Raw genomic sequence first — 14,342 nt, 5'->3', positions numbered from 1 at the left:
TTCCTCATCGTTTCACTCACTTGGAATGTGTGTGTGGCAATAAGAATGTGGAAGTCACTGGTGAGGAAGCAAGGACAATGATGGACCTCACATTGTCAGGGGAGCAGGTAAAAGTGAGGACAACACCTAATTTCTATCCATTACATAAACAAATTCCATGGAGATGGTTTTGGGGAAGAAAATGAAAAATGCTGACAGGTTTTTGAAATTTGTTTCAATATATTAAATATTATAATAATATGTATGTATTTATTTATGATAACTTTTATGTAACATACATAAATAAAAGCATAAACTAAAAAGGTCAGGGAGTTAAGAACTTCAAATAAGGGAGTAAACACGAAAGAAGGGTTAACATAAGGGCAAATTATTATTGTTTCATTGCCTTAAGTAACACAGAAACAAAATCCTTCACTCCAAACTGCAGTATTTTCACCCTAACTTAATTCAAAATGTTTAAAACTCCAAAAGATGCTTGAGACATATCTAGTCCATTTCCCTGGCAAAGAAGTTTCACTATCTCAAAAAAAAAAAAAAAAACAACTTCGGAAAGAAATACCTTCATCTTCCTTCTTACACCAGCCACACAGGCCACCCTCATCATCCTCCCAATGCCAGTCACACAGGCCACCCTCATCTTCCTCTCGACACCAGTCACACAGGCCACCTTCATCTTCTTCCCAATGCCAGTCACACAGGCCACCCTCGTCTTCCTCCCAACGCCAGTCACACAGGCCGTCCCACGTCAGTCAGTCTGTAACTGTGCTCCATACGCACAGAATGAAAAGTCAAGGTGGAGTCAGACCCGGCTCGGACACTTGTGCAATAATATGTCTGGTCTTTGTCTTCAGTTTCTGTAAGGGAGCCTCTAAATCCCTGGAATTTCGCAGTGATAGGAGCATCTTTGCTATTCATGGTGGGTCCCTCTGTGCGCTCCTGAGTTCCTGCTAAGATGATGACTCATGGTGGATTGCTAGATGGTTTAAGAATGGGGTCCAGCCATCCCAGAAAGGCCAATCATGTGGTTAGAGGGTTGGGGGTTTCAGCCGGGTGATTCAGCCTGACCTTCCAACCTCTGGGGAGGGGAAAGGGGGATGGAGGTTGAATTCATGTGACTGATGATCCAATTAATAATGCCTACATAATGAAACCCCAATAAAAAACTTGTGGACACTGAAACTCAGGGGAGCCTCCCAGGTTGGTGATTCACATCAATATGCCAGGAAGTGACACATCTTGAAGACACAGAAGCTTCATGTTCAGGACCTTCCCAGATCTCAACCTCTGTGTCTCCAATTGGCTGGTCCTGACTTGTATCCTTTGTAATAAAACTGTAACCATAAGTGTAGCATTTTTTCTGAGTTCTTTGAGGAGTAGTAGGAACCTTTGAATGTGTAGCCAGTTGGTCAGATGTGCAGGTGGTCTGGGAACCCCACAGCCTGCAGCTGGTTGTTGAAGCATGGACAGTCTTCTAGAGGACTGCGCCCTTAACCTGTAAAGTCTGACCTCACTCCAGGTAGTTGGTGTTAGAACTGCATTGCACACATTTCTCTGTGAACTCTAGAACGATAGAGCCAAAAGGGAAACCTTATTATCAGTCACAAAACCATATTAGCTCAAATGAAAGATATGATTAGAAGCCAGATCTGCAGAAACTTGAATCCGATTCTCCTTTAATAGAACAGGCTGCTTCTTGTGAGCTTAGGTAAGCAGGCTACCATCTGAGCCTTGGTTTCTTCATCTGCAAAATAGAAATCGATTACATAAATCAAGGGTTGGCAAATTTTTCTGTAAAGTGTCAGTTGGTTAATATTTTAGGCTTTGTGGGCCACATATGGTCTCTGTCTCATAGTCTCCTTCTTCTTTCCCCTCCTCCTCCTCCTCCTCTTCGTCTTCTTCTTCTTCTTCTTCTTCTTCCTCTTCCTCTTCCTCTTCTTCTTCTCCTTCTTCTCCTTCCTCACACATCTTTAAAAACGTAAAAACCAGTCTTACTTTACAGGCCATGGTTTGCTGAGCCCTTATATAAACGAAGTTCTTTTGCAGTTCACAACCTGATTATATCCCAACTCCCATCTCAAGGAAATAATCACTTAAATTTCTATTAGCTGAAATTTCCTGGTAAACATAGGTATTCAAACTGTTACTACATGAGTTAAGAAGTTAGTTATGTCTTTTTCCAATGTTTTAGGTACTTGAAAAGTATGTAAAGGTAGTTTTCTCCTTGCCCCCAGAAAAATCTCTAGGAAAACAGTGCAGTCATTGCAAAACCTTCATAACATGAAGCACGTGTGCATGCATATACCCATACGTTCTGCTCCTCAAGAGTTTCAAGTTCAACTATGGCCTCTACCCCATATTTACAAAGATGTTTTATAATCCTTCAGAACACAGGCACATCAAAAGCAGTTCAGCCACTGGGGAAGCACTGGGCTGATTATTTCTCCTAATCAAACAGACACAATGAAAATGCTGTGTAAATGCAAAATGTGATTATTTTAGCCTTGGCAGACACATTTTGAAGGCCTTTTCAAGACCCTCCTTTGCACAAACCGCATCTCTCCAAATATAGCATCTGCAATCCACTTCTATCCAAGAATTCAAAAGAAATAAACACAAAGGGAAAGTGACACTGATGGGTCAAGATTTCTTATTACTGCAAATACTTGTTGGTTTCTTTCTTTTTTTCAGATCAGAGAAGATGAAAAGAGAAGTAACAGGCCATGGATTCTTTATGATTTAAAATATTGTTGGGTATGGAATGCATTCAGTTATTGAGCACCTCCTAGATAGAAGGCATTTTGTGAAGTAGTGGGTAGGGAGAGGGGCATAAGCTTCCATTTTTACAGCAACAGAGAGCAAGAAATGTGGAAATTCAAAGCACAAAAGATGGCTGCCAGTCTCAATGGGGGCCAAAGAAACAGGGCGATTTCATTCAGGAAGCCATTTGAAGTAGGCTTATAAGAATGATTATGATTTGGCTGTGCAGAGAAAGAGCAGAGCATTGCAGGTGTAATTGTGTGTGAGCAGGGACACGTGCTGGTGATACTTTATTTACAACCTAGTTGGCTCTAGCATAGTGGGTGAAAGTTGAGCCACTGTAATTTGAAGCCTTGTTTCCAATAAGTACAGCAATATACACTGGCTTCTGTTCCTCAAAACCCATTTTATACCTTAGATGTATTAAATTTATCCTGTAAATTAAATGAAGACAAATGTGCTTTTAAGGAAATGTATTTCATATCTAAAACCAAAAAAAAGAAAAGCTATGTCTCAAACACTCAACTCAGAGTAATTTTTCATGTGAATTGGATTGGTCAAGGTTTAAAAATACAAGTCCAGTTACTTCTCCTTAGCAACTTCCTCTGTTGCTAGGATAGACATTCTCCATTGCTCCTAGGACCCCAACACTGGCCCAAGTTAGGGACACCAATTTTAAAATCTCATTGCTGATTCAATATGCATGAACACCATCTTTGAACAGCTAATCTAGGAGAGGCGCGATTTCCTTTGAAGTTGTGGTTTGCCTGTCCTAAGCATATTTTGTTTGTTTTTGTTTGTTTGAGACAGAGTCTCGCCCCGTTGCCCAGGCTAGAGTGCAATGGTGCAATCTAGGCTCACTGCAACCTCTGCCTCCCAGATTCAAGCAATTCTCCCACCTCAGCCTCCCAAGTAGCTGGGATTATAGGCACCCACCATCATGCCCGGCTAATTTTTGTATTTTTGTAGAGATGGGGTTTCACCATATTGGCCAGGCTGGTCTTGAACTCCTGACCTCAGGTGATCCGCCCACCTCAGCTTCCCAAAGTGCTGGGATTACAGGCATGAGCCACTGCATCCAGCCTTGTCCTAAGCATTTTGAAGACCCACACAGCTTGGCCAAAGGCACATGGCTTCACTGCAACCAACCCCATAGCCAGCCCACCTCCTCAGTGACATCAGTGACCCCTCTCCTGCTGCTCCTGAACCCCACCCATGATGACCTTCTTTCCTCAAGATGTCAGCTCTGTTCCTTCTCCAGAGACCTGGTACTTGCTTTTCCTTCACCTAGACTGTCATTCCCTAGTCTTTGCTAACTCACTTCTTCCTGTCACTCAGGCATCAGCTTAAATGTCACTTCCCCACAGAAGCACTTTGTGACCACGCCCTAGCTACAGCATTCCCCTTCTCACTTATTCCCTAACACCACACATTATTTCTTCCATGGCACATACCACTCCATAAAATGTGTCTGTTCATTTTCTGTCTTCCAGCATTCTCTAGGAGCTCCAGGAGGGCAGGACCCATGCTCATCTTCATCACCTCTGTATCCCCAGGAAATGGGATGCAGAAGTCATTCAGTAAACATGTTTGATGAGTGAATCAAGCGAACACAAAATTTCACATTCTGTCTTAAGTGGACAGAGAAAAATGCAATTCTTTAAATTTAGTCTGCAACTAATCTGACCCACCTCTTAAGGCATCATCCTGTATAGATAGCTGGGAAAAAATGGAAATGTCCAGTTTTGTTTGCAGCTCAGTCCAATGTGAAAAGTTTAAGTAAGGGGTATTCAGTCTTCCTTGAATAAGGACACTTTAGCTCCCAAATCACTTCATCCTCCTCTGGCTTCTCTCTTGAAAATGGTGCTGGATCCATGGAGGGTAGAGATGGGGGCATGGGGAATAGTTGGGATCCTTACACATAAATGCCTTCTGCCTCCACTGGTCTGCAGAATGACATCCCTAGTCCCCTTGCTGGCATTTGGGTTATGTCTGTGACTGGTCTGGCTTGGCTTTGTCAAAGGGCATCTGTGTTCCCTAGATGGCTCTGCCTCACCTGGGCTCCCTCTGCAGAGACTACAGCATCTGCTGTGCTCTCTCTGCCACCTTCTGTCAGCCTCATTCCACAACCCTACCAAGCCAGGCCCCAGAGAGGCCCCAGGAGCTTTCAGATTAGCTCCTAGACCACATGGGAAGCACAAGTGGGCAGTTCAAAAAAACGGGACCTCCCTGTTGCTCCTCAGTATTATCGTCACTTATCCCACACACCTCATCTCTCCGACTGGGAAAACTTTCCCCAGGGAGAGAAACATCAAGGCGTATCTCATTACATTGCTTTCTTTCCTCCTCCTGCCTTCCACTCCATCTTCTGGAAATCAAAAACAGGCAAGTGTTTTAATGCACTTCCCTCATGCCATTCTTCCGGATTCCAAACACTCCTTAAAATTACAGTGGCTGGAATTGCAGGTGCACCCCAACACATGCAGCTTCTGCAGGGCATGGTGAGTGCACCTATAAATTCCAGCTACTCAGGAGGCTGAGGCGGGAGGATTGCTTGAGCCCAAGAGTTTAAGGCCAGCATGGGCAACATAGCAAGACCCTCATCTCAAAATCAAAAAACCTGCTCAGGTATCTCTTCTTCAATGTGGAAAATATTGAGAGTCAAGCCATCCAACTCTTGTAAGTGTGAGATATTTATAATATAACTATATAATGCAGATTAATATATACAATTAAGTATTGTATGTATTACAAAGAAGAATTAGTCTACAAAGTCTCCTAGTAAACAAAAGGCTGGCTTGCCTAATCCTGCTATTTTTGAAAGACAAACAATGAAAACGTCTTGATGTTTCTCTTGACATTCCTTCTAATCTTTCTTGGGGAGGTGGAGGCTCCAAGCAGATGGAAGTCAGCAGTTAAGTACAAGAGAAAAACACATTCATTTGCTTCAACTATCGCCCCAGTTTCTCATGCCAATCAGCCTGTCCTGTTTGCTTACAATCACTGGTCATATGAACCCAATGCTCTACTTCCATCAGCAGTCTTAACCCACTAAATACATGCAGTCAGATTTGAGCAAGTCACTACGGAGGCCAGCTCATTCACTTTTGTTCCCAACTCCACTGACACAAAATAGACTTCCCCAGTAGGATGGCTTTTCCTGACTCTCTTGTTGAGTTGACATTTTGTGTATCATGTTTTCTTCTCAGACACAGAAATGAGAAAGTTTAAAATATGAGAAAATCTTTAAAAAGCAAGAGCACTGCCAAAGAGATGCATATGCAATCATCTGAATCCAAGGCCTCCACAACCGACTCAGGGTTGCCAGGTCGATTTGTTGTCTTTGCCATGTCACTAAGGTGCCATAGACAAGTGTGATAAAAAGCACAACTATTGTTGAGCCTACCACTGTTCTAAGCATTCTGTATGTGTAAATCCATCCAATCCTCAGAACAATCATATGAGGAGCATGCTTATTTTTACAGATAATTTTTTAAAGATAATAAAAATGGGGCAAGGAGTAATTAAGCAACCAGCTCAATGCCCACAGGTGCATTTTTTTTTTGTTTGTTACTATAAGAATCATTAATATAACCCTTATCTATATGATCATCGATATGACCTTTTACCTACATAAATCATCTATCTGACCTTTATATAAATGAGAGTGGCATTTCAAAGAGTTTCCTGAAATAGACAATAAAATATCTGTTGACTAACTGAATCTTTTATCTTTATTAGGTTTTGTGGGGTTGTTAAAAATAAAAGTATACTCCTAGAGTCTATGCATTAAAAAGAAATCCCAATAGCCATTCCAGACTCACAGGCTTTAGCGGTGGTAGCAGTGATGGTACCGGGTGCTTAAGCCAGGAAAAGCCAAGTCCCAAATACTAAAGATTAACATATTCTAGAGCAAGCTTGTCCAACTCGTGGCCCACAAGCCACATGCAGCCCAGAATGGCTTTGAACGTGGCCCTACACAAATTTGTAAACTTTCTTAAAACATGATGAGTTTTTGGGGGATTATTTTCTTTTTTCAGCTCATCAGCTACCGTTAGTGTTAGTGTATTTTATGGGTGGCCCAAGATGGTCCTTCTCTTTCCAATGTGGCCCAGGGAAGCCAAAAGATTGGACACCCCAGTTTAAGATAGGAACATGTATAAGAATTCAGTAAGTCAAGGAGGCAGGCAAAAAGGCTAAAGCAGACAGGAAGTCATTCCATCACCAAAAATTTTGGGCATTCTGTGTGCATAACGCAGAAGTTAAAAAACCCTCTCCCTGCCTTCAAAGCACCTGTAGTCTGGAGAGGAAACAGACCAATGTGGAAATAACTAAGACAGCTTCGAATGTGGAGTGTTTCCTTTCACCTGGACTTGCTTCCTCTCCGCCAGTTCTCTGCCTGCCTACTACTCACCCCTTAAGACACAGCCCAGGCTTTCTCTCCTCTGAGATGTCTTCCCTCGTCGCACACTCTCGGGTTGAGTTAGATCCCCCTCCTCTATGCATAGGGCCCCCAGGCACAGGTGGGTAGACAGCAATTCCAGAAAGCACATTTCTTAGTCTCACACGACCAACGTAACCACGTGCAGTGGTCCAGTCTGTGCATTTTCCACATTAGAATTATTCTGCTTTTGTGTCTGCCTTCCCAGTTAACAAGGTGTCCACTTGTGTAAGGGTGGACCGTGCCCTACTGATATTACCATTCTCAGCACCTGTGAGAGTGGAAGAAGTGGAGACAGTGAGAGCTATGGATGTTCAGAGTCTAAGAGAAAGACGAGTACTTCCAGCTGGGGAAAAGGGTGATTGGTTGGAGAGATTTAAGATGCCTTCCTCTGTAAAGTCAGCAGCTGGGATTCATCTAAAAGCTTCCAAAGCAGAGGGTAAAGATGGAGAAGAACATCCCGTGCAGTGAGACAAAGCCGTGAGCACATATGCTGCAACATGAACAGCTATGGTCTGGACTTCCCAGAGTGCCCCCTCCTTTGAGTTTGTGCTCTCCTCCACCCCATAGCCAGATAGACACACAATAAAGACAAACCCTCCTAGCTCTGCTTCCCTGCATGACACTTCTCTGAAGAGGAGCGCAAAGAGTAGAGAATGGAAAAACTATATTGATAGACCAACTATAACAAGCCAAAATGATCTAGTAGTGGAAACTTGTACAAAATTACAAGAAAGTAGAATAAGATGTGTTATAACAGATACAAATCAGGTAAGGTGTTCCCACAAAGGAAGGGTCTCTAATTATGAGTCAGAGGGTCTGGGATGCCAAGGGGGCAGCAATTGACCTCAGAGGCAGATCAAAGGAATGAACGAACGGAGTCTGGCAGGTGACTGCTTGGCAGGGATAGGAAAGACAAGAGGCCTGGCATTCTTGGCACTCTTCCTGAATTTATTGAATTTCTAGCTGTCTAAATTATTAGCTCTCCCCTTGAATGAAAGGCTTTTAATATCAATGAGCTATGAAATGAAATGTATAAGTTAATACAACCAAATATACTACCTGTACAGTGTGATATCCTTATGACCCATAATTCCGTGAAGATAAGGTATTATAGGCCTAAGTAATAAAAGCATTGTGCTGCTCCTGGGCAGAGCTCACCATTCTGCCAAAGGCACTGCTTACAAATGAGCCAAGTATTACAGAACCCTCATGGAACTGTGCCAAGCTCTCAGTAATGTCTGACATACAATCTTGAATCATAGCTGAGTGTCTATGGCACACTCGACTGTACACATGCTGCCAACGCACTAGCAGCAAGGAGGGCCACAATCAAGGAGTCTCATACTAGGTCCAGAGCTCCCTTTTTCTGTGCTGACAGTCAGATGCTGGGCCACACCCCTGTATCAGGAGACATTGCTGTGGGGGACAGTGAGGGGGAGAAGCAGTAATCAAGGGATCATATCCCTCCAGAGTTTAGGAACACCCTCTGAAACTGAACTCCATGCAAACAACAGACAAAATGGATTTGCTTATAAAATGCGAAACACCAGCCACTCTAACAGAAGATCAGTAAATGTGATGCTCCTAAGACCAGAGTATCTCTTAAAATTCTACAAGTAGTTAAAGCCATTGTTTTGTTCGTTTTTGTTTTTTGAGATGGAGTCTCACTCTGTCGGCCAGGCTGGAGTACAGTGGCGTGATCTCGGCTCACTGCAACCTTCAAGCGATTCTCCTGCCTCAGCCTCCCGAGTAGCTGGGATTACAGGTATGTGCCACCACGCCTGGCTAATTTTTGTATTTTTAGTAGAGACGGGGTTTCACCATGTTGGTCAGGCTGGTCTCGATCTCATGACCTCGTGATTCACCCACCTCGGCCTCCCAAAGTGCTGGGATTACAGGCATAAGCCACCGCGCCCAGCCAAAGCCATTGTTAAGAAGGCAACTGGGCCACTGGCTCTACGCTGCCAACCCCAGTATGAGAGGGTCCCATCCGATGGGCAGTGCGGTCTGAGACCTGCCCTGCCCAGCTCTGCTTGCTTCTCTCGTTTCTGTCACAGCCGTCAGATCCACATCGCCACATGAAGGCTTTCTGGGCCCAATCCCAGCCCCTCCCCGTCTTCGTCGTTCAGAGAGGTTGTCCCCAGTAAACCTCTCTTACTCCTAACTCCATCTCTGTCTGCTCGGCAGAGGACCTGAGTTGATGCTTCTCCTCTAGCTCCGGCTGACATGTTCACATTCATGAAAAGACAGTTTCTAGTTTGATTTGAATAATGACAACAGCACTTGAGCAACTGCTAGATGGTGGGTTGATGACAGCCATGCCGATGGCAAAGCAAGTAAAGTACACATCACTTCTGCCAAGAGAGAGCCCAGCCACAAACAACACAGGGAGCCAGACGCAAAGAGACCACGCAGTTCACCCCTGAGTGACACATTCCACAGTGCCAGTTTAGCAGTCGCAACCTCATTATGACTAACCATCCTACCGTTCATCTATTTCTTTGCTGCCAACTACCAAACCAGTTCCTTTCCTCCCGCCACAGCCCTCCCCACTCATCAGTGAAACCCATAGCTTGTACCTAAACAAGGAAACAGAATTTCAGTACCAGCTTCAGGAAAATCTATCAAAAAACACAGATCCGTACCCAAATTCACTGTACCCTAAAGCTAAGTATTAACACCTCACCTGCCTATTTCTTAGCCCTCTGGCAAACTTTCCCCAACCTCCTGGGACTTAGGAATCAAAAACCCTGTAGAGAAATTTAGTTCATTTCAGAAAGTTCTTCACAAAATCAAAACACTTTCTTATAGAACATTAGTCTTTCTTTAGAAGCAAAGCACATATTTAGTTTACACTTGTTTCTAATAAGATTAACAGGCTAGATACAACCCCACCTCAGATTAGGGATGAATAGAGGAAAATAAACGGCTGCAGGCAGGCACACTAGTCACTAGTCAGAAATGACAACTCAGGCAAGAACCAGCACAGAAGAACAAAAGCGCACAAGCAAATCCCGAGGCCATAAGCCCTAAAACCCCAGCCATGAAGGCAGCCCTGCTTAGACACAATGTAATCCCTGGCATTCACACTTACCATCTTGAGTCATTAAGAAAAGTTCTCCCAGTACTTTGGGAGGCCGAGGCGGATGGATCGCTTGAGGTCAGGAGTTTGAGACCAGTCTGGCCAACGTAAGGAAACCCCTGTCTACTAAAAATACAAAAATTAGCTGGGCGTGGTGGCAGGCGCCTGTAATCCCAGCTACTCGGGAGGCTGAGGCAGGAGAATCATTTGAACCCAGGAGGTGGAGGTTGCAGTGAGCCGAGATCACACCATTGCACTCCAGCCTGGGCAACAAGAGCGAAAACTCTGTCTCAGAAAGAAAAGAAAAGAAAAGTTCATATAACATCATTTTTTGTTTTTTAAAGACAGAGTCTCACTCTGTCACCCAGGCTGGAGTGCAGTGGCATGATCTCGGCTACTGCAACCTCCGCCTCCTGGGTTCAAGCGATTCTCCTGCCTCAGCCTCTTGAGTAGCTGGAATTACCGGCACCCACCACCATGCATGGCTAATTTTTGTATTTTTAGTACAGACAAGGTTTCCCCCTGTTGCCCAGGCTGGTCTCAAACACCTGGCCTCAAGTGAACCTCCTGCCTCAGCCTCCCAAAGTGCTGGGATTACAGATGTGAGCGATCCTCCCAGCCTACCCTAAGTTATTTTTAATTCAAAAGTTTCCTCTTATGTTTTTAAAAATTAAACATTTAATTTCAAAAGTTTAAAGTTGCATTTTCAAGCCTCAACCTTACCTACTTAATTCAGTACCTATTGATGAAGCTAAAAAATATATTTACTGTTTCAAATATTTGAGATCTTCCCAGAAATATAAAATGTCTGATATAACATACAATGATGTATCTTAAATACATCTGTGTCTATAAGTGCTTTTATAGCCAGTGAATTACTAATGTATACTTACTACAGCCTGAAACGGGGTATCAATCTTTAACAGCGCTTTTCTCAAGAAAACTATATTGATATTTGACTTACACAAAAATATCACAGCCAAGTGGAAATAAAAAACAGTCATAATGTTACAAGGAGGGGAAAGCATCTAAATAGAAAAAGAAGTATTTTGGTGAAGGAGAGATTGAGAATCCTTCAACCCTGTTGCACCTAAGGAACAGAACATGACTTCCTCTCGGTGTGCGCTCAGCCCGTGGTGGTGGGACGATGCCGGAGGGGAATGTGGATGGTCACCCGCTTTTCCATTCCCTGTGTCCACCATCTGAGCTGGGTTGTGACCTTCCTGCTCTCCAAGTTCTCTCACTCAAACCTGTGGACTTTTTTAAACTCATGGAGGTTAGGCCGGACACAGTGGCTCACGCCTGTAATCCCAGCACTTTGGGAGGCTGAGGTGGGCGGATCACGAGGTCAGGAGATCGAGACCATCCTGGCTAACACGGTAAAACCCCATCTCTACTAAAAATACAAAAAATAACCAGGTGTGGTGGTGGGTGCCTGTAATCCCAGCTACTTGGGAGGCTGAGGCAGGAGAATGGCGTGAACCCAGGAGGCGGAGGTTGCAGTGAGCCGAGATCGCGCCACTGCACTCCAGCCTGGGCAAAAGAGTGAGACTCCATCTCAAAAAACAAAACAAAACAAAACAAAAAAACAAACCACGAAGGTATATTTGCTTTTAGGAAAGGATATCTTTTCCCCTTTTAAACTCTACATTGAGATTCTGAAAACTGAACTCAGTGGGACACCTGTGGTTTTGGTCTGGGGTGACTTTTCGCTATTGTAAAACAAAACAAAACAAAACAAAACTCCATGTTAGGTGACATCCAAGCAACTGACTCCCTCAACCTATACTGTGGTGAACCTACGAAGTCTAAGCTAACTTAAAAGACAAAAAAAAATTGCACATCAATTACCAAGGAAATAGAATTAAAATGACATGATCTTACCACACAAATCGACAAAGTAAATACTGATTGGATTTCTGTTTCTGACCATGAGGGTGTAAGGAGGTATAGACTAGCCATTCCACTCTAACAACCAGAAAACACAAAAAGGGATAGGAAACAACTATTTTCTGATATCAAACAATAGGCAGGATAGAAAAGCAATCCCCGATAGGAGAAACAAACAAAATGACCACTAGGATTGCACTCTCTTTCTAGCTGAAAATGATTTCTGAGCCAAAGTACAGTGAGCAGGAAACTCAAACAAAAGCCTCGCAGTCTTGCTGAATTGAATTTGTAATGGAAACTAGAACACCTGAAATGAAAATGACACTAGGTGGGATTAATAGCAGATTAGGCACTGCAAAGGGAAGGATGCATGAATTTGAAGACAGCAATAGAAACTCTCCAAAAAGAAGCACAAGAAGAAAAATAGTAACAGAGCATCCGTGACCTATGAGACAACCTCATGGGGGTCTAATGCATTACATAATTGAAGTCCCAAGGGAAAAAGGGGTTAGAGAGGAAAAGGACATAAATATCTGAAGAAGCAATGTGGAAAAATATTTCCAAATTTGCTGAAACCCATAAACCCAAAGGTCCAGAAGCTCCAAGAGGAAAAGGATATAAATATCTGAAGAAGAAATGTGGAAAAATACTTCCAAATTTGCTGAAAACCATAAACCCAAAGGTCCAGAAGCTCAATGATCACCAAACAAAATATTTTTTAAAAACACATCAAGGCCCAGCACAGTGGCTCAAACCTATAATCTCAGCACTTTGGGAGGCTGAGGCAGGAGGATCACTTGAGCCCAGGGGTTTAAGACCAGTCAGGGCCGGGCGCGGTGGCTCAAGCCTGTAATCCTAGCACTTTGGGAGGCCGAGGTGGGCAGATTACGAGGTCAGGAGATTGAGACCGTCCTGGCTAACACGGTGAAACCCCGTCTCTACTAAAAATACAAAAAATTAGCTGGGTGTGGTGGCTGGCACCTGTAGTCCCAGCTACTTGGGAGGCTGAGGCAGGAGAATGGCATGAACCCAGGAGGCGGAGCTTGCAGTGAGCCGAGATCATGCCACTGCACTCCAGCCTGGGCAACAGAGCAAGACTCCGTCTCAAAAAAAAAAAAAAAAAAGGACCAGTCAGAATGGCTCTTGGTAAAAAGTAAAAAAATAACAGATCCTTGCAAAGTTGTGGAGAAGAAGGAACACTTATACACTTTTGGTTGAAGTGTAAATTAGTTCAGCCATTGTGGAAGCCAGTGTCGTGATTCCTCAAAGAACTAAAGACAGAAATACCATTCAACCAAGAAATCCCATTACTGGGTATATACCCAAAGGAATTCATATCATTTTATTATGAAGACACATGCACGCATGTTCACGCATTAGAAAGACACATGCAGCACTGTTCACAATAGTAAAGATATGGAATCAACCTAAATGCTTATCAATAGTAGAATGGATAAAGAAAATGTGGTACATATATACCATGAAATACTATGCACCACCAAAAAATTAGATCATGTCTTTTGCAGGAACATGGATAGAGCTTGAGGCCATTATCCTTAGCAGACTAACACAAGAACAGAAAACCAAATACTGCATGTTCTCACTTATAAGTGGGAGCTAAATGATGAGAACACATGGACACAGAGAGGAACAGCACACACTGGGGCCTTTAGGAGGGTGGAGGGTGGGAGGAGAGACAGGATCAGGAAAAATAGCTAGTGGGTACCAGGCTTAATACCTGGGTGATAAAATAATCTGTACAACAAACTCCCATGACACAAGTTTACCTATGTAACAAACCTGCACTTGTACCCCTGAATTTAAAATAAAAGTTTAAAAAAACAGAAATATTACAAGGGTAAAAAAGCACATTTCATAATGATAAAGGGGTCAACTCACCAACAGGAATTGACAACCCTAAGCATTTATGCATTTAATAACAGATATATAATGGAAAACTAACAGATCTGCAAGCTGAAATAGAAAAATCTGCAATTATACTTGGAGACTTCAATACTTCTTTCTCAGTAATTGATACAACACGGAGAAAGAAAATAATGATATACAAGATGTGAGCAAGACTCTGAAGCCCCTGGACACAGCTGACACTTAGGGAACACTCCATCCCACAAGTGAAGATGCACATGGACCCCTCCACAAGATACACCA

At 43.3% G+C, this 14,342-nt stretch overlaps 1 protein-coding gene across 1 annotated transcript in view; it reads right to left on the bottom strand.

The window, feature by feature from the left end:
• Positions 1-229: 229 nt before the first annotated feature.
• The window catches only part of LOC134759827 (VPS10 domain-containing receptor SorCS3-like), a 174,016-nt gene continuing 159,903 nt past the window's right edge, over positions 230-14,342 (bottom strand). The window contains exon 2 of the mRNA XM_063714749.1: positions 230-1,965. Within this exon, the coding sequence (XP_063570819.1) occupies positions 1,807-1,965 (159 nt within the window). The 3' untranslated portion in view covers positions 230-1,806. The remainder of the gene's footprint in view (positions 1,966-14,342) is intronic.

This window comes from Pongo abelii, chromosome 14 (assembly GCF_028885655.2).
Source record: "Pongo abelii isolate AG06213 chromosome 14, NHGRI_mPonAbe1-v2.0_pri, whole genome shotgun sequence".
Lineage (NCBI taxonomy): Eukaryota > Metazoa > Chordata > Mammalia > Primates > Hominidae > Pongo > Pongo abelii.
The sequence above is the reverse complement of the archived record's forward strand: the minus strand, read 5'-3'. Positions and strand labels throughout refer to the sequence as shown.